Source organism: Vigna umbellata, chromosome 2 (genome assembly GCF_029865625.1).
Source record: "Vigna umbellata cultivar VRB3 chromosome 2, Vumbellata_1.0, whole genome shotgun sequence".
In the NCBI taxonomy this organism is placed as follows: Eukaryota; Viridiplantae; Streptophyta; class Magnoliopsida; order Fabales; family Fabaceae; genus Vigna; species Vigna umbellata.
In genome coordinates this window covers 39,647,129-39,671,708 of record NC_142166.1, presented here as the reverse complement: position 1 = coordinate 39,671,708, position 24,580 = coordinate 39,647,129, and the positions used below count along the sequence as shown (strand labels likewise).

At 31.8% G+C, this 24,580-nt stretch overlaps 3 protein-coding genes across 19 annotated transcripts; all 3 read left to right on the top strand.

The window, feature by feature from the left end:
• Positions 1-249: 249 nt before the first annotated feature.
• On the top strand, positions 250-790 carry LOC148203970 (uncharacterized). Its single transcript, XM_088107548.1, has 2 exons — positions 250-462; positions 530-790. The coding sequence occupies exons 1-2, from the start codon at positions 250-252 to the stop codon at positions 788-790; spliced, it is 474 nt and encodes a 157-aa protein (XP_087963674.1).
• Positions 791-15,354: 14,564 nt separating this feature from the next.
• LOC124826521 (protein kinase STUNTED-like) lies at positions 15,355-19,203 on the top strand. The gene is made up of 10 exons (XM_047299353.2): positions 15,355-15,747; positions 15,840-15,937; positions 16,084-16,330; positions 16,410-17,111; positions 17,195-17,443; positions 17,552-17,715; positions 17,793-17,872; positions 17,970-18,117; positions 18,217-18,366; positions 18,630-19,203. The coding sequence occupies exons 1-10, from the start codon at positions 15,576-15,578 to the stop codon at positions 18,876-18,878; spliced, it is 2,259 nt and encodes a 752-aa protein (XP_047155309.1). The 5' UTR covers positions 15,355-15,575; the 3' UTR covers positions 18,879-19,203.
• A 784-nt stretch (positions 19,204-19,987) lies between these two features.
• Positions 19,988-24,071, top strand: NDHM (subunit NDH-M of NAD(P)H:plastoquinone dehydrogenase complex). 17 transcript variants are annotated; one of them, XR_015784323.1, is made up of 6 exons: positions 19,988-20,517; positions 20,691-20,897; positions 21,780-21,847; positions 22,017-22,079; positions 22,194-22,259; positions 23,800-24,071. XR_015784323.1 is itself a non-coding variant. In XM_088106766.1 (3 exons), the coding sequence occupies exons 1-2, from the start codon at positions 20,065-20,067 to the stop codon at positions 20,874-20,876; spliced, it is 639 nt and encodes a 212-aa protein (XP_087962892.1). In that variant the 5' UTR covers positions 19,989-20,064; the 3' UTR covers positions 20,877-20,897; positions 23,800-24,071. The 17 variants fall into 17 exon arrangements, 2 of the variants coding, with proteins under 2 accessions (XP_087962892.1, XP_047155311.1); XR_015784321.1 differs by having other exon boundaries at positions 22,013-22,079; XR_015784319.1 differs by having other exon boundaries at positions 21,780-21,857; positions 22,013-22,079.
• The last annotated feature ends 509 nt before the right edge of the window (positions 24,072-24,580 follow it).

Here is a 24,580-nt window from a genome sequence, read left to right as displayed (position 1 = left end):
TTGGGGAAAGAAATTGAGGGTTTTTATTATTAGGGTTCGCGTGAGAGGCCAAAAATCGCGATAAAGGGCAAGACGTTTTAATTGAGGAATGCAACTGAGATTGGGGAAAGAAATTGGGGGTTCTTACTACTAGGGTTCGCGTGAGGGAAAAAATCCCATTCTTTCTTGGATTCGAAGCGCCGGTGTTCGTGGGTGAAGATTATGTAGTTGGAAGTGGGAGGGTGCGCGTTCTTTGTTCGATTCGAAGTGATGGATAAAGAAGTGCAGAAGTCGCATTCTTGTTCATCTTCGACATGCAATGGGTGGCGGAATCAAAACTGTGATGTCGTTTTTCGTGGTGGTGGAGTATCTACCATTGATGGTGTATCACCCCTTTGCCTCTGTGGAGAGAAAACAGTGGTAAGAACAGCTAGAACTGCTAAGAACAGAGGGAAGCAATTCTGGAGCTGCCCTAAGTACAAGGTAAGAACGTGTAGAAGTAGTGTTTTGTTTGAGTGGAAAGTCGTTTTAATTGATATTTTTTTCACAGACTGGACATGAAGGTGGTTGCAATTTCTTCAAATGGTGTTGTGAAGACGGTAATGACAAAAGCTATACGAATGTGAAGTGGGAAGAAAAGCATGAGTGTTTGTCAAAGACAGGAGAAATGGGAGGTGGATCGAAGATGATGAGTGATTTGATTAAATCTGTCAACGTTGTGGAGAAATGGATGAAGGTGTTGACAGGATTGGTTATTTTTATTTTTTTACTTAATATTATTGTAATTTCAATATGGATTATAAATCCATAATGTAGTAGTGTTGATCGTATTCTTAGGAAGAAATTAGCCGGGTTTTTCTGTTTGTTAGGATGTAACTGTTTATGTATATGACGAGATGTGAAGGAATGAAGTTGTGTTACTGAAGTGATAAACATAATAAATTGAGGTTTTGGTTTAATGTAGCAGGTTTTAAGGCCTTTTGAAAATTGTTTAATGTTTATTTTATTCACAGCAATGTTACATAATAATTAACGCTTGGTCCGGTCGTCCTACCGTGTCTATCGCTCGTCCTCCCTCGTGTACCGCTCGTCCAACTACGTCCGTGCTCAAGACCGTTCGATCTGGTCGTCCACCCTCCTGCATCGCTCTTCCAACTACCTCCGTGCTGAAGACCGTTCGGTCTGGTCGTCCTCCCTTGTCTACCGCTCGTCCAACTACGTCCGTGCTCAAGACCGTTCGGTCTGGTCGTCCACCCTCCTGTATCGCTCTTCCAACTACCTCCGTGGTGAAGACCGTTCGGTCTGGTCGTCCACCCTCCTGTATTGCTTTTCCAACTACCTCCGTGTTCAAGACCGTTCGGTCTGGTCGTCCACCCTCCTGTATCGCTCTTCCAACTACCTCCGTGTTCCCAAACGTTCGGTCTGGTCGTCCTCCCTCTAGCGTTCGGTCCCCCTCTCTCTCCCTCCCACACCTTCTTCTCTTGTACACTTTCCAGCCCCTAACATATGGTCCCTGCCTTCCAACGTTCGACCTTTACGATCGATATCGTTCGGCCTCACTTCTATATAAGACGTCAAAGAAGGAAATTGTAATATATCCAAAACATTGTAATACATCCAAAACAGTTCCTGGTCATTGACAAAATAGTTCCTGGTCATTGTAATACATCCAAAACATTGTAATACATCGAAAACCATACATAGTTGGCATCATTGTCATTCATTAAATTGGCAATCAAATGCTTGAATGCGTCTTCATTTATATCTTTAATGTTTCTCATCTCCCTTTCCCAGTTTTGTGGATGAGTGGCAGTAGCTGCCCTCCACATCAGCTGTTTCAGATTTTTACCAGGAAACTTTTTCCTAAAGTTTGAATATAAGTGTCTGACACAAAATCTCTGGTCAACACCTGGGAGTAACTGTTGTATGGCTGGTAGTAGACCCTGTGGTGTTAACATAAAACATTAATCACCATATCAAATTAATGAACCAATATACGAAAGAAGCAATTTAAATATGATTACTACCTTTTGTTGGTCGGAGACAAAAGTAATTGAAGAACATACTTCTCCACCACCAAGATCATCAATCAAAAGTTTCAAAAACCACATCCATGAATCTTTGTTTTCCACTTCTACCACCGTATATGCAATGGGCAACATTTGATCATTTCCATCCCTCCCAACAGCCGTCAACAGCTCACCACCATACTTCCCTTTCAAAAAGGCTCCATCTAATCCAATTATTGACCTACAGCAGACAAAACTGTCTTTGCATGCCTTCAGACAACAGTAAAATTTGTTGAAAATTAACTCACCCTCATTATTCTCAACATGGACCTTAACTGTAGATCCTGGATTTCTTTCCAACAACTCATGCGCATAATCATATATCCTCTTATATTGTTCATTAAAGGACCCATCAATTTGATTAGAAGCAATAGCTTTGGCTCTATAAGCCATAGACCTTGATATACCTATGTTCCACTTCCTTTGAACTTTTTCACGAATATCAACACCCTTCATCTTAGGATTTTCCTTAACTGTTTTCACCAACTTTTTGCTCAACCACTTGGCGTCAACTAACTTCAGGTTGAACTCCCTGCTGCATGTATGAATGTCTTTTTTAGTTCTCAGCTGCCATGATTTTACAGCCTCCATATAACCAAAGTATATGGTCCATGGGCATTCTCCTTTTGCACCAAAGCACTTCATCCTCAATCTTCTGTTGTCATTTTTTACAAACTTTATATTCCTCCCATTTTGCAAGGCATACCCTTTTAGAGCATCTAAAATATCTTGCTTTTCTGCAAAAAAAGTCCCAACTTCCCATATAAAGTCTACCATACTTTTTGGTATACAAAAAATACCAAACCTCCCATAACCTTCACTGTCATTAACCTCTTCATCACTATCTGTTGCACTAAGAAATTCCTCAGATTTCCACTCAAAATCTGACAATCCTCTATCGTCATGATCATGACATTCAACACTGACATTATCACGGTCATCATCACTGTCATAAAGACTTTCTACTTCTACTTCTACTTCGACATTACCATCTACATCACCATCTATATCACATTCAACACTCACATCTACTAGGCCCTCTAAGCACTCATTATTTCCATGTACATCACCTTCTTCAGTAGATGTACTCCAACTACAAAGATAAACTTCATCCTCCACAACTCCTTCACACACATTCAACTCTTGCTCTTCTTCAACCTCATGCAACTCTTGTACGTGACCATGACCTTCAACCTCTACTTCAACAGCACCACCATCTTCTTCACCCTCGTTCACCTCTTCTAAGTCACCATCAACTACACCATTTACTTCAACACCGTCACCATCTTCTTCACAAACATTCACCTCTTGTAAGTCACCATCAACTACACCATTTACTTCAACACCGTCACCATCTTCTTCACAAACATTCACCTCTTGTAAGTCACCATCACCTTCACCATTTACTTGAAAAAAATCACCATCTTCTTCACCCTCTTTTTGTACTGTACCATTACCTTCAACTTCTCCTTCATCATTAGTAATGTCTTCAAGCATATGAATGACTTCGGGATCAGAAACTACATGGACAACGTATAAATGAATTTCACCATTAAGCCTAGCTAAGTTAGCCATATGCATGGCACCTCTGTCATCAATCAATTGTTCCAACCTATTTTCCAACACTAAACCCCCTCCTAAACAGTACCATAAATCTTTAAAATTCTCATATCCTAAACTTTTGACTACACTGACAACCACAAAAAAACTCCACATGTCAGGGTCAAAGGACAAAGTTGTTGTCTCCCCTTCATACTTTAGGGTACTATCATTAATGAACTTTCCTCCATGGTGGAAGACACACACAATAGCGTCCTCCATTACGCATAACACAACATAAATATATCTACAGACCTATTATGAAAACATATCACGACAAAAAAAATATATATTAAAACAGGCACAGAGATCAAATAACTTTAAACATACGCACTCAGACAATGTCAAATAACTTTAAACATACATGGGGGACCACCAAAATGCAATCAAAACCACAGACCAAACCATACATCAATGGGGGACCACCACCGAATATTGTAGTTTCGATTCAATAAAAACGAAGACAATAAAGCACAAACACTGACCTTCCTTGAGATTAACCTCCACTCACCACGTGCTTCAGCTTCTTGCTTCCAACAACAAAAGGACCCACACCTGACCTACCGAGACACGAACCCCTGCATGCACTCTGCCGCTTCAGCTCGAACTTAGGATCGCGATTTTTGGCCTCTCACGCGAACCCTAATAATAAAAACCCTCAATTTCTTTCCCCAATCTCAGTTGCATTCCTCAATTAAAACGTCTTGCCCTTTAATTTTTTCAAATTTCCTTGTTTGCCCTTACCCAAAACTTAATATACATCTGTGCATACCAATTATTTAATACAAAAATCGTTTTAAATGTCACGTCTGATTAGTAACTGCACTGAACCATGCCACGTAACCAATACTGTAACGGCCGTTTGTCCAATTTAACGGCAGGCCTGTAATTGATTCAATTTTACAAAAACAAGGACTCAATTGATACGCCGAAAAGAAAGAGGACCTATTTGAAATTCATGACCAAAATAGGGACCTACGGAGACATTAAACCAAAAAGAAATTAAGATGGAAGAGTAACGAAAACAAAAAATTAGGACCTCAACGAAACTTTTTTCAATTTTCTTTTTTAAAAATACGAAATTCCACATCATCTAGCTACATTGTATTAACGTTTCATATCAACGTAGTTTTATTATTGTTCAATCAATTTAATCGTAAATGTCTAATTATTTTAATTTTTCACAAATAGAAATCAATTAAAAAAATAAATAAATGAAAGATCAATATGAGATTTAATAAAAAAAATAGAAATATATAGAATGATCAAACCTAAAAAATAAAATAATTAAATAAGATCCATTCAAATTTGGTTTCTTTTAAGTGTTTTATTATATGTGAATTTTCCCATCAAGTAATGATTTTCTTTTGTATTATAGTATCACCATAAATGAAAGGTAAAAGGAAATGCAAAGAGTATTAAATTCAATTGCGACATCACTGCCCTGTATAAATGTAAAGAATATGCTCATCTAGTGTTGGGTGTAATGTTCTGTTAAATATTTAATACCATTTTAATTTCGTGAATGAAAAAATTCGTATGATGTAAAGTGTATTTAAGTTATTTTATCCACTTTGAATGTGAGATAAAATTGTAGATGGTTTTAATTGTTTAGGTTCAAAGTCCATAGAATTAATTTATAATATATGTAATAGTAAATTTTATTTTGCAATTCGTTTTATAAATTTAAGTTTAAATCCATCTCTTAATAAAATATTAAATCTAACAAAATTTATTATTTTATTTGTTATCAAACCATTATCATATATTAATATCTAATTTTATATTTAAAATATATATTGAAATCTCACGTGAATAAAAATATAATTAATTTATAATATATATATATATATATATATATATATATATATATAAATACAAACCTCATTTTATAATTAAATTTTATAAAATTATATTAGATTTAAATCTTATTTTTTAACAATTTAAAAATGAAAATTATAAATTAATAAAAATAAATAATTTTTTATATCTTTCTTTTTAGTTGAATCTAATTAAACTGGTAAATAATATTACAGATAAAACCTGGGAGTTGTTTTTAAATGAAAAGCAACAAACTTATTATATCATGAAGCGGATTCCCTACTAAATAATGAACAACTTTTCTACATATAATTCTAAATTATAGTAATTTTTAATTTTTAATTTTGAGTGAAATGTTGATGGATGTTATATGTTATTAATATTAATATAACTATTATCATATATTTAATTAAAAATTGTATATTTATTTTGAATTTTAATCATCAAAATACGATTATATTTTCAGTAGCTATAAAATTGTTAGAAAGAAATATGTCTAGAATTATATTTTTGAAAACTAAAAAAGATCTTTTATAGTATAATAACTTTTTTCTAATATGATTCTCTTGTGAAATCTTGTACAAATATTTACACTGAAGAACAAAATTCTCTTTATGAAAAACGTTTGTAATACAAACAAATGCAATTGTACTTATGGGACTTTTTTTCTCCTTACTTTATGTGGGATATTATTAATATATATAAATTATATAATATTTTCTTTTTTTTAATGCGAGAAAGAAACGAGGTGCGGATTCCTGTTATTTGGTTACAATTAAAAAAATAAAAATTTGAGGGATCATATTTGGAATGCTAAAAGAAGAAAAAAAAGAGATATTACATTATACTTAAATTTAGAGACATAGTCTTGTTTTATGTAAAATTCGATTCAGATTGCTCAATTTGTATTTATGTTGTGTTTTTATAAATAATAATAAAAAATATTTTTATTAAATCATAAGATAAACAAATTTATATAATAATAAATAATTAATAATATTAATAATATCAAAAATTAGTTAAATAATGATAATCAAAATAAATTTATAAATAATAGTAGCAATAACTAGAAAATCATAAATAATAATAAAATTATTAAAAAAAGTAAAATTAAGAATATTAATAATCAAAATAAATTAATATAATAATAATAATGTAACTTTAACGTAAATTCCATTCAAATAAATTACTTTTAAACAATTTTTTATAAGGTTTAAGTATATAAAAACTATTATATAAAAAAATTGGTTAAAATAGTTCATGTATATAAAAACTATTAAATTTATTAATATAAATAAAAAATTTAGACATATAAAGATTTACATATATATTTATTAATTAAAAAAATTAAATAAATAACATTTTTATTTTAATTAATAAAAATATTTATAAAAATGTTAGAGTTGATTTAAATATAATTTCATAAATATTTAATAAAAGTATTTATGAAAAATAAATAAATTTTGTTCAAATTTAAGAAGAGACAATATTGCATAATTTTAACGAAAGTTAGAACTAAATTAAATAAGAAAAATCAACGTTAAATATGTTTTTCCGCTCTTAACTTTAAGTGAAATAAACTTTAAACTAATTTAGTTCTTCTTCTTTATAATTGTATGAATTTAATTTTTTTAACCAAATTTTTTTAAGTTTATTTGAAATTTTAAAAGCATTTTTCAATTAACATGGAAGGAAAAAATGTGTCAAACAGTGTAACAATTCAAATGCTATCATGAAATGCATACATTTTTAAAGTTAATAAAATTTAATTAAAAAGATTAAATGCATACATTTTTAAAGTTGAAGGACTAAATTGGACCAAAATTTTAAAGAGTAACTAATTTTAATTTTAATTGAAAATTAAAAGATAAAAAACATATTCATCACTAAAATTAAATATAGAAACTAAATTAAAACTTTATCATATTACAATGTCACATCATACTTTTACTGTGATGTCTAGACCTGTCAAATAAGCCCCAATCATAGGGATTAGCCCTAGTCCACAGGACTAAATAGCCCCAAAGCCCTATGGGTCAGGGCTAGCCCGTGGGCTCTTTTTTTTACCAAATTTTTAAAAAGAAACACATCACCTTAATCATTATTTCATTTACTTTTAATGCCTCATTGGATGTGATGTATAGATACTGATTGTTGAGTTAACAATTTATTGCTAAAATAATATACAACATTTTCTTTTAAATATTTAATAAAAAAAATCATATGTTGCTCATTTATCAATTTTGTGATTTAAAAGAATAAAAAAAAAAAAGAAAAACGAGATAAATGTTTGATTAAATGAATTGTAAAAAAAAATAAGGCCAAACATTTATAAAGCTTATGACTTGAAGGATATATATCACTATCTCAATCAAAAATCAAAAATATATATATGTGTTTGAGTTTTTTTTTGAAAAAAAATTAAAAAGATCATTATTATCATAATTATAAAAATGAATATAAATAATTTTTATTAATTTTATAAATTATTTTTTGTTATAAATAATTATTTTAGTTTATTAAAATAGTAAGTTTTAGAAATAATTAAATAAATAATAATGTTTAATTTACAAAATATTACCAAGATAATTATTTTAATTAAATATATATTTAATAAGATAATAACGTTTAAGCTAATTTTAATTTATGAAAAACAATTACTTTTACTTTTATATATATATATATATATATATATATATATATATATATATATATATATATATATATATATGTATATATGTATATATGGGTTTCCTAAGGCGCGTAGGCCTGTTTTTTAGTTGGTATATTTTAGCAATGTGTACCGAGTTTTAGTAGACAAAAATACCCTTATATATATTATGGATTCTAAGTTTTAAGGTTAAGGGTATTTTAATAATTTTCATTCTTAAAACTAAAAAAAAAAAAAAAAAACTCTCAAACCCTTACTCACCTCTCTCATTCCTCTCAACATGAATTCTCTTTCATCTCTCTCACTCCAACCTTTTCTTTGTCATCCCTACTGTAGCCCTAATTAAAAAAAATCAGAAACACTTGTCATTAAACAAGTTGAGTTGAGTCATTAACAACGAGTGTTTCTGATTTTTTACAGGTCAATTACCAATTCCTTTGATGTCATTATGCTTGTGAAAATTAGATAAAATTAGATAAGACAAAAATTATAAAATGAAAACTCATTATATAATCATATTTTGTAAGAAATTGCTTAACAGCCAATGTTTATGAATCTTCATACTCTTCCTCGCCCACACACAACAACCAACGACACTGCAATTTGTTGTTTTTTCTCTGTTCGTTCATTTGTTTTACACTTAATAACAAAATAATTGATGATGTTGATGTTGATTTTTGATTGGAGAGTTGTGTTATATATTTTCCCTTCTGATTATTATTAAATTTCGATTTTAAATTTTAGAATTTTGTGTGTTACAAACTTCCCCTCTGCAGGCACACTATCATCAATAAACCAAGATCAAAATCAAACCAAGTTTAGCCAATTAAAAATTAAGTCAGAAGAATGTAATGGTAAATAAAACATTTAGCTTCACAAATCACAAAAACAAATTAGATAAGTAAGGAAGGTAGATTAGGGTTAGGCGAGTGTTTCTGATTTTTTTCAGTTGAAGCTACCATAGGATGACAGAGAAAATGTTGGAGTGAGAGAGATGAAAGAGAAAGGGTTAAGAGGAATGAAGAAGGTGAGCAAGGGTTTAGGGGTTTCTTTTTTTAGTTTTGAGAATGAAAATTATTAAAATACCCTTAACCTTAAAACTCAGAATCTATGATATATAAAGTATTTTTGTTTACTAAAATACGGTACACATTGCTAAAATGTACCAACTGAAAAACAGGTGTACGCGCGTTAACAAACCCCATATATATATGTATATGTATATGTATGTATATATATATATATGTATACATATATATGTATATGTATATATAGATATATATGTATATGTATATGTATGTATATATATGTATATGTATGTGTATATATATGTATATATATGTGTATATATGTATATGTATGTATATGTATGTATATGTATGTATATGTATGTATATGTATGTATATGTATGTATATGTATGTATATGTATGTATATGTATGTATATGTATGTATATGTATGTATATGTATGTATATGTATGTATATGTATGTATATGTATGTATATGTATGTATATGTATGTATATGTATGTATATGTATGTATATGTATGTATATGTATGTATATGTATGTATATGTATGTATATGTATGTATATGTATGTATATGTATGTATATGTATGTATATGTATGTATATGTATGTATATGTATGTATATATATGTATATATATATAAGTATTCACATTAGTCACATAACTGGTTGTATGAGTAGTTTAGAAATAAGTAAAAATGTAAGAATAAACTGAAAATTATTAATGAAAAACTGATAGATATTAAATGAATTGTTTATAATTAATTAACATATTTTTGTACTTGACTGGTTGTTTATAAGATTAAAGTGTAAATTTCCAATATTACATTTTTTATATCAACAAGTTTAATTTACATAAAACATCATTTTTTATCTTTTTAATATTTAATATAATATATATATATATATATATATATATATATATATATATATATATATATATATATATATATAAGAGAATAAAATTACAATAAATTATATTGCTTTTAAAATTTAATTAAAGTTTTGCGGTGGGGCTAAACTCACTTTAACCCTGACCCTAACCCACTTGAGAGGGGGCTTTGGGAGTTGGGGCTTTTTTATGACCCCCTATTTGAGGGGCTTCTTAAAATATGGTTTTTTTCAATAATAGGGTAGAGACTGACCCTGGGACCATGGGTTAAATTGACACCTCTAGTGACCTCACATTGATAATGTTACGTGACATAACTTTGATTTGACAAGTTTAATTTTTTTTTCAAAAAAAGTTAAAAAATAAATTAATAAAAGTCTAATAAACTACATAGTGACATGCAATATTTTCTTTAACATTGGTAGTACTAAAACAAATGATTTAATTATATTAATTTTTTAGAAATTGAGATCAATTTGAGATTAAAAAAAGTTAAATGACAATTTGACATTTTTTATCAAAAGAAAAATAAAATAACTAATTAAAATTTTTTGAGCAGAGTTTTTCAATAATAAAAGAAATAATTATTTAATAAAACATGGATAGTGAGTATAAATAACTTATCATCTTAAATTGTAATTTTATAATTTCATTAATTAGAACTTTTTTTATTTATTATACTATAGACTCTCTTTTTTTTCATTACCATTTTTTTCTTAATTTAAACAACTTTTACTTTCATTTTCTTTCCATTCATTCTCATCAATATTTTCACTCCTTCAAATCTCCCTTTATCAAAACAAACACATCCAAGAGACGAGAAACTTAATAGAGCAATGAAGCCAGCTCTTTATTCTGTCGCCAAATTCACCAGTTTTGATGCTTCTTCTCTCAAGAACAGAGAGATAAGTCAATGTTGTTAGTTATCAAGAAAGAAAGATATAATTTATGTAAGGTAAAAATGATATAATATATGCATACGAAAAAAAAAACAATATCGAAATTACTAGTTGATTTTTTTTCTTTAGATAAAAAGAATCTCTAGTTCATATAAATAGTATGATTAATAACTTGAGATAATTAATTATTATTACTAAATTTATAGTTTATTATATATCTTGTCAATTTTTGTAAAACTTCAAAAAAAATAGTATTTTAAAAGTGATGATAATTTAAAAATAGTGAGACTCGGATATTTTAATATTAAATGATTTAGTTATAAATAGTTTTGTTATAAACGAGTTTTATTATTTTAAAACGTATCTTTAGAAACCACTTTTTTAGAGTTCTCTACTTTCTTTCTAAGAGTTAGGGCTCCTAAGTCATCTGTTTGACGATTAGGAAGTGTATAGACGATCACGGCGTCAAGGTCTACTTTCTACTCATTATTACCTTTTAGCTTTGGGCCATGATCATGCATGGAAACTATTTTGCATGTATCATTTGGCCTTCCTTTCTTGTTCTTGGTTGATCTAAAGTTCTAAGGACTATGTCCGTTTCCAATTTGTTGTGTCATAGGTTCGTCTAAAGATTCCTTGCGTTTCAAGCAATCGGCAGAACGTTTCTTTGAGTTAGGCAGTTTATTGCAAGGTAAGGGAAGCTAGATTTGTCTTAGATTGTGTTTATTTATATTAAAATAGAATATATACGAATAATATGATATATTTGATATATGAAATTGTGATAGTAATATAGTATTGGTTAGGTGTAAATAGCGATATTTGGTATTATGAAGTGTTTGTGATTGTAATAATGTGAAATTGATGTTCTATGTTGTTATGAAGTTGTGTTGTTATTTGAAATTGAATTCAAAATGATTGTGATGAGAAATGGTGAAATTCTTTGGTGTTAGGCCTAAAATAGAGGTTTGTATGTGTGAGTTTGATAGTTTGGGGCTGAGGTGAGGAAACTATTGTCTAGGTGCTTTCATGAGGTAAATTGGGACTTGTTAGGAGGGCTAGATGGTTGAAAGCTGTTATGTAGCAAATGGAGGGTTTATAGTTGAAGTTTTCAAGTGTTTTTGGTGTAAAAAAAGGGTTTTGAGTAGTGAGATTTTGAAGTAGTGAGTATAAACTATTTTGGATGGTTGAAGGTCTGTTATTATATCTATTAGGACTTGTCTAGGTACTAAAATCAGTAAAATCTATCATGCAAGTGATATTGGCTTCATAAGTTGAGTTTTTAATCCATTTTAGAGGTTTTAGGTGTTGAGAACTGAAAGTAGGAAGGTTGGGATGGAACTGAGGTGTTGGAGGGTGCTAGCAAGTGTATTTAGACTTGTCTATGTAGTAGGTAAACTGATATGTGGGTTAGAAAGTGTAGAATTGAAATTCAGTAACTTGTGAAAGTGAATTTGGGTTTTAAAGTGTCAAATTGAGTTATATGAGGGTTTTCAAAGTTTTCTCAAGGTCTGAAGGGTCCTAGAGACCTTTAGAAGTTAGGGGACAAAGTGTTTAAAGTGAGAAAATTGGGTCTTGATCTTACTGATAGCGTCTGAGCGCCCAAATTGGGCGTTGAGCACCCATTTCCAGAGGTGCCAACGCTAAGCCCTGTCATGCACCACTACACCAGTTTCAAGGGGGCTTTTAGGGTTTTGGATGTCCGTTTTAGACGTTCTTTAGGTCGTTTTGGGGGTTTTGGACCTTCCAGAGCTGTTGGTGAGGGTTTCAGAGTTGTTTTCCTTACATAAATGTGAGTATCAAGATGCCATGAAAAATTATGTTATTATTTTTTAATGTATAATCAAAGGTTTTTTTGTGATAGTATGCCATGTTTGTGTGAAGTGTGTGTGTGTATATATATATATATATATGATTATGAGAGGGATAGGTTGATGATGAATATGTGGTTGATTAAGTAAATGATTGATGGATGTAATTCCATGATTCTCGTGGAGAGGATACATGGTAGTGCCATGTGTTGTTTTTGTATGAATGTATGGAGCTTTGTATTGTTGGGTTATATTGACACTCAATAAGCCCAACTTAAGTCGAGATGGATGGTTATGTCATAGAGAGTAGTAGCAGGAGACCTTAGCTTGAGGAGCCTTTCTTCAGTTGGCAAAAGAGCGTTTGAGGACTAATCTTATGAGTGGTAGGGTGAAACCCATTAGCAAGGGTTATGCAAAGCAATAGAAACCACCACAAGTGCAGGAACCACCATAGTTCAACATTTATACTATCCGGATGAGTCAAGTCAAATGTTGTGATGTGATTATGATATATGTTTATTATGTGTGTAATATAATGTATAATGAAATATTTATTAAATTATGATGAACTATTCTACCACTAGCTTACCCTTAATTTTTTGTGCTGTCTGTCTTTATGTGTGTTTTCTCTTTTGCGATGATTACCTTAATGGTGTGAATTTAGAGAGACATTCTTTACGGTTGCTCCAGCGAGAGATGAGAGTGAAATAGTTGAAAAATCAAATAATTCTACCGATATAGATATTGTTTTTTATAAGTGCATTTTCATACAATAATTCCATATTTACGGTTAAAAATGGGATATTACTATTTTCTTCACATATACATATTTCTCCATCTTATGATACAATAACTTTTTGTTACTGAGTTTCAATTATATTTCAAATGTCATATTATAACTTTGTTCAGAAGACTCTACTTACATTTTTTAAGATATATCTTTTGACATAATTAACATTTGTATATTTGAATAAATTTTCTAAGATAGCGTATGATAACAACTTACATCATATAACAAACAATTAATTTAACTTATTTTGGTAAGTGCTTACTTAACAAGCATAAGTTCAATAAGCTTTTAAATTAAATCGTGATCCTTAATTATATTTGAAATTAAGTGTTTATAAAAATTCGTTAGCTAACGGTTTGCTGTCTACTATTCAAACCAACCAGTACACGTCTCTTGAAAGGAATGTTTTTAACATAAGTAAAATAGAAAATGCATTTAAAACTCTTCATTTTTTCAATAATTAAAATTATATTAAAATAAAAAAGTGGGAATGGAATTTTGATGTTCTGAAAAATATTGATATGAATATTAATTTTAATTCAGTTCATACATGAATATACAATTTAGAAAAGAAAAACAATATTTTATAGATATTTGGACATGGTTTTAACGTTTGTGATAGCTGCAATGAGATTTGATGAAGTGAAGGAAGATAAAACAGTGTGAATGGTTGTTGAATAATGAAATATGAGAACGTGAAAAATGACCTAATAAAAACTTAAAAAGACACTGAATAAAAGGCTCTGAAGCAACTTTAAAGCGTGAAAAATTCGTATATGGATGTTAACACAATGATTGAAAACGAAGCAAATTAAAGCGTGATGTTATTCAAATGAGAATGACGTAACAAAACTCATTCCTATTCCTTCACCAAATAAAAGACCAGCAATTTGTAATTTCTTATTCATACACGGAATATTCTATTCTATCATAAAATAATAATAATAATAATAAAAATAATTGTCCTACATTAGGTATCCCACCATCAATCAAATTTCTTATCCATATTTCATTTCAGAAAATCCTTCGTTCATTTCAAAACTTTTAAAAACCTAATTCTAATTCAAGAGAGATTCGATTTCAACGCAACTAATTGACCTATAATCTGAATATCTAAAATAATGTTTCACTAATTTCGCCTTACAGATTTTTTAGTATTTTTAAATAATTAATTAAATTCAAAATAAATAAGTATACAAATAATATACAATTTATATTATAAAGCATTAATGATGATTAATAAATATTTTAACAGAAACTGTATTTTATATTGATGATAAATTATGAATGTAATAATATGATATTTTTTATTGCTGCTAGCTTTTCTTGGACAGTATTGAAATTCAAGTTAGAATTAAAGATATTGAAAGTGATATGGTAAAGTATTTATGAGGTTAAAAGAAAAAAATAAGTATTAAAAAAATAATTAAAAACCGTTTAATTTATGTGCAGACATTATTAAATGATAGTGACTTTAGAACAAGTATTTTACATATTTTATTCAGTGTTAACATTTTAAAATTTTTTCCTGTATTTTGATAAGATAAGACACTTTTTTAAAAATACATAAATCTATAAGAATAGATAAGAATATTTATTGTTAAAAAAAGAAGTAAAGTTTAGGTTAAAGAAGAAAATTGGGTCCAGTCAGTGGTCAAAACCGAAGGGCTTTAAACTTGGTTAGTAGCATCTTGTTTAGAAAGTCACCTAGATAAATATAAATATAAATATGAATATAAATAATAATAATAATAATAATAATAGTTTTAACAGAAGTTAGAAGCTTCAGAGTTTGGCGTGGGAGCTTCAAAAGCGAACTGAACCAACGACAGTTAAGCCGAACAAACCTTAGTAGTTCCAAACCAAACCAAAATCATATAACAGAACACAGCACAAAAGAAGAACGACAAGCTCACTTAATTCCTAGTAGTATTACTCACCCACGGTCTCTGTCTGAGACAACACTCAGCCACCAACAAAACGGCGTCACTCTGATCGTGATCAACGTCAAAAATGCCTCAAACGGCTCCTACCGGAGAACCCTCCCACGGAGGCTCCGGTGGCCGCATGGTGGTAGTGGGGGTGAAGATGGACTCCCCCAGCAAGGAATTGCTCACGTGGGCTTTGGTTAAAGTGGCTCACCCTGGTGACACCGTGGTTGCTCTGCATGTTCTTGGGAACCAGGGTACCTGGGGAATTTCAGTTCCTTTTTCTTTTTTTTCTTTAAGTTTTTGTTTTTTTAACGTGAATATTGACTGGTGAAATGAGGTTGCGTAGAAACTGTGAATGGAGACGGGAAATCTTCGCTGCTTTCGCTTGTCAAGGCGTTTGACTCTGTTCTTGCCGTTTATGAAGGATTCTGTAACTTGAAACAGGTTCAATTTCTGAATCTTCGTTCTCTGTGTAGACCCTTTTTAATTTCTATAAACAAAAGCGTAATTTTGAAGTTTGTAGAAGTGATTCTTGTTTGAAGTCCCTGAACAAAACATACTAAATTTTATGCTTTTTGTTTTTTTGTTAGGTCGACCTCAAACTCAAAATTTGCCGTGGTTCATCAGTGAAGAAAATTTTGGTTCGAGAAGCAAATGGTTACACGGCAACTCATGTTGTGGTCGGAACAACTCATGGTTTGCATAGAATCCGGTCATCTACTTTTATAGCTAAATACTGTGCTAAAAAGTTGTCCAAGGATTGCTGTATTCTCGCTGTTAACAATGGGAAAGTTGTGTTCAAGCGTGAGAGCTCGCCACCGAGTGTTGACTTACAAGGTGTCAGATTGTTCTTAGTTTTGATTGTTGGCATTCTCACGGGCACGGCAGAATTCTCAGGCTTGAGTTTGTTTTGCAGGGATTGATCGTCAGCACAGAAATGGTTTGATCGGTTCGATTCATTGGACACTCAGTAAGAATACAAAAGTTCTAAGTGATGACAATTCAGGGACGGATGCTGATGAGAAGAAACCTGGCCAAAGTTCAGATCACAGTTTAGCTAAGTTTTTCCTAGATTCTACAGAAACTGTTAGAAAACCGAACTGTTCAATTTGTGGCACAACCTTGGCATTGCCAGACCCTTCTTGCAACCAATCTGAAGAAGGGTTTTCTGGTGATGATGGTAAAGAGAATTCCTTGGCTATAGTACCAGTGCAAGTGCAACCTACTGTTGCTGCAGAAACGGAATTGAAACCTGGTTGGCCACTACTACATCGGAGAATTATATCGGACACACAATCTACTGATAGATCATTGATGCACCCCAAGATTTCCGTGGTCCAGTGGGCAATGAGGTTACCTTCTAGAAATATTTCATATGCTTCAGATCGTGATGAAAAACCTGAAAGTTGTGATCAAAGCCTGGATCAACCTGCGGCTTTAGATAGGGAAAGTGGTGCTCTTGTTCCAATAGATTCTGAAATCGGAACTGCTTCTTCGCCAGAAAGCAATTCAAGAAACATTCCTAAAGAATTGGAGGGCCTTCACGAGAAGTACTCCTCAACTTGTAGATTGTTTGGGTACCAAGATCTTGTATCTGCCACATCAAATTTCTTACCGGGTTTGTATCCTAGTTAGTTTGACTTAGTTCAATGTAACAAACTGGGTGGTTTTTCTTTAATGTGGTCACTAATGTGATTTCAGAAAACTTTATTGGGAAAGGAGGAAGCAGTCAGGTTTTTAGAGGCTGCCTTTCTGATGGCAAGGAACTTGCTGTCAAGATTCTAAAGCCTTCCGAAGATGTATTGAAGGAATTTATTCTGGAAATCGAAATCATCACTACCTTGCATCACAAAAACATAATTTCCCTCCTGGGATTCTGCTTTGAGAATGGCAAATTTCTTCTGGTTTATGATCTCTTATCAAGGGGAAGTCTTGAAGAGAATCTTCATGGTACGCAAATATACATTTTCTATATATATATATATATATATATATGTATCCCCTTTTGTTTTTCTATGTGGCTTGTTATTGACTTCCTTCTATTCCTTGCCAAAATAGGTAATAAGAAAAAATCACTTGCGTTTGGTTGGTCGGAGAGATATAAGGTAGCTGTGGGTATTGCTGAGGCTTTAGATTATCTGCATTCTAAAGACGATCAACCCGTGATCCATCGGGATGTAAAGTCATCGAATGTGTTATTATCCGAGGATTTTGAACCCCAGGTATTTATCTTTTGATCACTTTTTAGTTCAACATATTCTGTATTATTGAGCCTCATGATCTGCTTGATTTTCTTCAGCTCTCTGATTTTGGACTGGCAAAATGGGCATCAACCTCGTCATCACAAATAACCTGCACAGATGTTGCTGGAACCTTTGGGTTTGTACATTTAAACCCTGCATAACCATGCCAGAGAGAGAGAAAATACATTTGAAATGGTCCTAAATTATTTTTATGTATTGTACTTATCATGCAGTTACTTGGCTCCTGAATACTTCATGTACGGCAAAGTAAATGATAAGATTGATGTTTATGCATATGGGGTGGTGCTCCTCGAACTTCTTTCGGGGAGAAGGCCCATAAACCGTGATTATCCTAAAGGCCAAGAGAGTCTTGTCATGTGGGTATGTTTCTGTAGGCCTATGCTATGGCATCACCTCAAATACTTCTATTTCCTAATCATATGTGTTGTGAAAAAATATAACAGAAACGCACTTTCGCAGGCAGGTCCAATTCTAAATAGTGGAAAGGTGTTACAATTGTTAGATCCTAGTTTGGGTGATAACTATGATCATGAGGAGATGGAAAAGATGGTGTTGGCAGCCACACTGTGTATCAAACGTGCTCCAAGGGCTAGGCCTCAAATGAACCTTGTAAGTGGTCCACTTTTGACTTTACTGCATATTGTGGAATCTATGTCATATCATATATAATACTAATAGACTCATTCGTTGCATATGGAGTGTAATTTCCTGGACAATGACCTGAATGTTTGCCTTTTGCTTATCCTAAATCCTGTGGTACATATCTTGATAGTGCACGCCACAACTTTATCTTCTTGTTTGATTGCCGTAGAAATATTCAGAGAATTAGTCCTTAGTTGAAAATGTGATGCATTGATTATATTGGACCACAGATCTTAAAGCTCCTTCAAGGTGACATTGAAACAATGAAGTGGGCAAGGTTAGAAGTTAACAATGGTTTGGATGCAGCAGAAACGGTTGATGATGAAGCGTGTCCACCTAGTGATAATCTGCAGTCACATATAGATCTTGCACTGCGTGATGTGGTGGAGGAGTCACTCTCCATGTGCAGTGTTGAGCAGGGTTTGACATTGGAGGACTACTTGAGAGGCCGTTGCAGCCGTGCATCAAGCTTTGACTGAGCAAATCACTAGCAAAATGCTAGAAGAAGCTCTATGATTTTTATTTTTTCATGACTTGATCTTTTTGGAGATTAAGTCTTCTTTGGGTTTTGAATGGATTTAGGATGAGAGGTTGTTTGGGTGTGCCCTCCTCCTATACTTAATAACGAGGAAACTAGGCCAGTTCCACCTTGTCACTCTATTTTCTCTGGTTTTTTCCACGATCTCAATTTGATCAAGTTTTGTAATATATATTGGTAAAGAGATGAACAAGTTGTATTTTAGAGCGTAAGGATCATTGCTCTGCATCCAATCCAAATTAGGCTACAGCAACTTCCTCCCTAAATTTATAAACTAAACCGTGTTAGTATTTCATGCTTTGTTAGTCAATCACGAATTCTAACTCAATTAAGATGCAATGTGAAAGTGAAGAAACATTTACAAAATGCATACTTTTTAAATACTGATTTATCTAGTTATTGAAAATTTTAAGTTTAAGTATATTTTTTGTTCCCTTTAATTTTAAATCAAATTTTTATCTTTCATTTTGGAAATTGTCCACTTTTGATTCTTATTGACGACTAAAACTACCACAAATTAAGGATAAATCGTGGATTACTTTCAAATTACTTCCTTTTAAATTTAAAATATCACTAACAAACTTGACCAAAGTTTAAAAGATCAAAACGATATTTCTGCTCATATTTTTATTTTAAATAAAAAAATAGATATTATATTTAAGAGTTGGATTTTCCCTGTTTACAAATTATGTTACTTTGTTCTTTAGATCTATCTATTTTCTTAAAAAGAAATTCAATATTGTTTTCCATTTTCAACCCGTCGAATACATGATGTTTAGGCATTATTGTTAACATGTTTTATATATATAGCAGAGATAATAATATCGTACATTAATAAATTTAATATTTTGTAGTGAAATGTGGTGAAAGAATTTAAAAATAAAAAATCATAATCTTTTCTGTATCTTTGTTTGAGATCATATGACTTAAAAGTATTTATACAACAAAGATTGTGCATGGGTAAAATTGGAAGTGCCATATCCATTCGCAGACCACAAAAAGTTCCCTCCTTGAGTTATGTAGGAGAAATCTTATCCATAGCAGAAGGTCCAAAGCTACTGGGAAACTAATATAAAGGCAATCACCACGAAATTAAACCTTAGCAACGCACAACACATCCTTAAATCATGGCCACGAGTTGCTCCTACATGGTTTCCACCAAATTGTCCATGTTGGGTTGGAGTGGAGGAAGAAGAGAAGTCAGAAACCGGAGAACAGTTTTAGTATCAGCCCAACAACAGAGCGATGTTCAGGAAGCAGAGGACGTGAAGGAGAAAGAGCAGGAACAAGTGAAAAGTGAGAAACCGAAGCCAAAAGGAACGATACCAAGGCCAGTGGAACCTCAGGTGAATGTGAAGAGCAAAAATATGATAAGGGAATATGGAGGGCAGTGGTTGAGCTGCACCACACGCCATGTCAGGATCTTCGCAGCCTATATCGACCCTGTAACTTTCGAGTTTGATCAAACCCAGATGGATAAGCTCACCCTTATTCTTGATCCTACTGATGAGTTTCTGTGGAACCCTGAAACCTGCAACATGGTCTATTCTTACTTCCAGGAACTTGTTGATCACTACGAGGTACTTTCCTTAAACACAATTCATTTATCTTCGATCTGTTTGTCTTAGGTTGGTGTCACAGTTTATGAGAGTCTAATTAACAAAATATGGAAGGAAAGAGGATGTGAGATTTTAGATATGTGCTTTAGGTCGTTGTGTGTGTTGAAATACTAAGGTGTGATTATCCAAAACAGGGTGCTCCATTGAACGATTACACCCTTCGTCTGATTGGTTCGGACATAGAGCACTACATAAGAAAGATGTTATACGATGGCCTAATCAAGTACAACATGAATGCAAGGGTTCTGAATTTCAGCATGGGCAAGCCACGGATCATGTTCGACAATGATATCAAACCTGAAGTTTCAATGGAGAAGTGATTTGTGAATACAGCAAGAAAAGTGAGTAACCATGGATGGTTTGCACGTGATTGTTTTGTAGATTATAAAAAAGAAACTCTAATCCAACATTAGATTGTTTTTGGATTCGAGTGAAACTAGTGCAGACCAAAATATAGTTACAGATACAGAGTATTCTTACTGTCTGTAATATAGCTTCTGTTCATCGCTTATGTTACTAAACTGGTATAATCACCCACCCCTCCTACACATCCATCTTATCTTAAAATTTTAGTTCTTTCTACAGACCAATAAGTTTCATCACAGAGGACGGATAATTAAATTTCATAAGTATATTAACAGGGTTTGATTGTATTGTTTATGCATATGAAACAACTTTATTAGAAAAGTTAATTTATTTTAGTAACTTTTAAGTTTCTAAAGAGTAGTAATACTATGAAGATACCTTATTTTAGAAGAAAAAACAATCCGTTTCAAACTGTGTTCTCCTTCGTAGTATTGATTAACATCACCCTACTTTCCTTGCTTGATTCTAATATGCTGTTTCCCCGACTTAACAATTAAAAGATACATTATGAAATACTATACCAACATAACTAGGAGGGAAATTTTTCCCTTTAAATATTGAGTTTCTTTCTTTCTTTCTTGAACACCTTTCTTTAAAATTAATGGTACTTTTCCATTTTAGAGAAGGTGAAGTAAAGTTGATGTTAAAAAGATAGTAAGTGTCAGCAGAAAGGAAAAAGAAATGGCATCTTAGTTAATTCTTTATGTGCCACCACTTTTATTCGTGATAAAAAGAAATGTATATGCAAGTATGTTTATTTGGAAAACACACACACACACTTTTTTGATTTTCTTTTTTAAATAGAGATAACATCTAAATTTGTCATGACGCTTAAAATCCCTGTTAGTGGAAGACAGATGTAGGTACTAGAGTTTCTGGAATTCAGAAAGTGGAAGACAGATGTGCAGCGTTGAGTGGCCGATCGGTTAGTGACGGTAGTATTTAAAGCGAAATTTCAAACTTCGTGCCACTTTTCTACATGCATCCCTTCATCTTCAACCTTCTGAGTTCTTCATTTTCTCCTCATTCTCTCTACAATCTTCTTCTCTCTACAAATTCTTACTTTTTCTTTCATCCGATCATCATTCAGGCAGTGCTTGAGTCTTTCTGGTGTTAAGGGCTTCACTTTGCACCGATCAAGTTGTGATTTTAAGCTGGTGAGTTACTTATCTTCTTAGAACGTTAGTTTTCTGACACATGCAAGCCGAGTTCTGGTTGCATGAGTTTATCATCTCATTATGAGCACATTTCTGGTCTTTTGTTTGGCTTAGTTTCATAAATCGTGATCCATAGGATTCTAAGATTTCTGGTGGTGAGCGTTCGGCCAAGTTTAAGAGGTAAGGGAAGCTTGTAATTTACTTATGACTCTTTGTTTTGAATGTTGGTTTGGGTGTTTGATGTTATATATATATATATATATATATATATATATATATATATATATATATATATATATATATATATATATGGTTGAGATGAATTATAAATGTCGTTGTATGATTGTCTGTATGTGAGTGATGGTTATACATGGTGAAAATTGGATATGAATAGAGTCTGAGTTTCAATTTGCAGTATTTCGTAATTGTTTCTGAAAGTCAGTCTTGACTGTTCGATTTTCCTTTGAGCATTCGTTCTGAATTGGATTCTTCTTCTGTAGAGAATTTCAGTTAATGACCGATCGGTTTTATATTATTATACTTGTAAATAAGCGTTCGACCTACGTATAGTTTCCTATTTTTACTTCTTAAATCAGCTTAGTTAAGGTATTCAATAATACTTAAATTCTTAAATATTATATTTATCCTTTGTTGAAAATAAGTTATATGTATTTGTATTTAGAATATATTCCTTCATTGTATAAGCTCAGTAGTGCTCGGTCTTGAACCAAGCGCTCGGTCTTATCATAATCCTCAATTATGTACTTATATTTGAAACTAGGAGTGTTAGGTCCAACTTAGTAGTGTTCGGTTAAAAGCTCGTGGTGTTCAGTTCTTAGGTTTCAGTTAAAAGCTTTCATGATTTTAGGTTAAGTCTAATTATATGCATTTCGTACATTCTTATAGTTTTGTCTAGTAAAGACCGTTCGGTCATAACTGTTGAGTATCGAGTAAACGTTCTGTGTCGCCAAAGTTTTATCTAGTATGGACCCTTCGGTCTTATTCTGTGGATAAGTGAAAGACTGCTTGGTCTTACACCAAGTGTTCGGTTATGTTAGTCTAAAAAGTATTCTCTTGTTCGTTCCTGCTTCTGAGATTTAGGTTATCTATTTCAGTTCTATCCCAAGATGGGATCTTGTTTTCTGGGTTCGGTTTGACTGTATTGATGATGAAATATGATATTTAAAATGTGATATGAATGGAATAGTATGGATATGAAAGAGTATTCCAGGGAGGAATATCTCAGGATTTGTTATGGAATGGTAAAGTATGAATGTGGTCATGCTAAGGTGGCGTTTATCCTGATATTCTGTGATTACTCATTCTCAAGTAGAGAGGAGTAAGTCATGTGTGAGAATGACAGGAGGTCCTAGTCCATAAGGTTAAAATGGGTGGAACGAACTAACATCGGGCGACAGCTGTTGAGGGCATCCCAGCTACTACATCACCCAGGTGCAAAAACGTCGTAGCTACACATAATTCGTACAATCTGGACAGTCAGAGTAAAGTGATCGGTCATTGCTGCATTGATGTATGGTTATGGTCGGAAATGCATGATTGGTTGTTGCATGCTTGACTATTGAATTATATCAGAATTATGTGAGATATATGTTTTACTGAATTAATTAAATTACATAAGCTTACCCTATTTTTCTATCTTGTCTTATTGTCCATCCGGTTCTTCTTTCTGTCGCAATGATCATCCTGTGGATGTGAGCAGGGGCGAGTGTTTGCTAGAAGAAGCTTTGGAAGAAGTGGAAGTGAAAGTTGCACCATAAGACCGTTCGGTCGTTAGAATTTGGTTCCATTTTGTATAATCGATCGGTGTAAGTTAGTCTTGGAACCGTTCGATCTAGACTTTTGTTTTGTAAGTTAAATTCTGGAGTATTATTGTAAAATCGTTCGACCATAAACGTACCTATTTTCTTTCAGAACTAAACTGTAATATTGTTAATTGTGAATATTCTATGCTATGGTTTTATACTTTTAGGATGTTACAAAATTCATATTTTTTTTTATATCATTTTAATCAATGAAACAGAGAATTAAATTTTATACTCGTCTTTATTTTAAATTATTAAAACACTATTAGTTTATTATATTAACATTTTTATGCTATACAATTTTCCAGAACCTTCAATTATTCAATTCATTCAATATCTACTTATTTCATCTTTAAAGTATTTTTTTTTCTCATCACAACCTTTATCATATATTTTTTCCTATATACAATTTAAATCATGTGTTACATTTTAAGATATATAAAACTTGTTTAAATGAAAGTAAATCAATTAAATTGTTACACATTTGATCATTTGTTCTATTTTTAAGTATTTTTATTTGTTGTTTAAGTTTTGTCAAGTGAGAATCTCTCACCATCAATATCAAGCTTTGAATTGTATAAATCCTATTGAATCATTTTATTTTGTCTTTTTTTCTTTGTTATTCATTTCACTTTGTTTGAAAAAATATTTCTTCACCATAGTTTGTTTCATAAGTTT

Excerpts from the sequence above, each read along its gene's own strand:
- NDHM (XM_088106766.1), top strand. The coding sequence starts at position 20,065 with ATGGCCACGAGTTGCTCCTACATGGTTTCCACCAAATTGTCCATGTTG. Across the intron at positions 20,518-20,690 it reads AACTTGTTGATCACTACGAG|GGTGCTCCATTGAACGATTA; the intron begins GTACTTTCCTTA and ends TATCCAAAACAG.
- LOC148203970 (XM_088107548.1), top strand. The coding sequence starts at position 250 with ATGGATAAAGAAGTGCAGAAGTCGCATTCTTGTTCATCTTCGACATGC. Across the intron at positions 463-529 it reads GGAGCTGCCCTAAGTACAAG|ACTGGACATGAAGGTGGTTG; the intron begins GTAAGAACGTGT and ends TTTTTTTCACAG.
- LOC124826521 (XM_047299353.2), top strand. The coding sequence starts at position 15,576 with ATGCCTCAAACGGCTCCTACCGGAGAACCCTCCCACGGAGGCTCCGGT. Across the intron at positions 17,444-17,551 it reads TCTTGAAGAGAATCTTCATG|GTAATAAGAAAAAATCACTT; the intron begins GTACGCAAATAT and ends TTGCCAAAATAG. Across the intron at positions 18,367-18,629 it reads CTAGGCCTCAAATGAACCTT|ATCTTAAAGCTCCTTCAAGG; the intron begins GTAAGTGGTCCA and ends ATTGGACCACAG.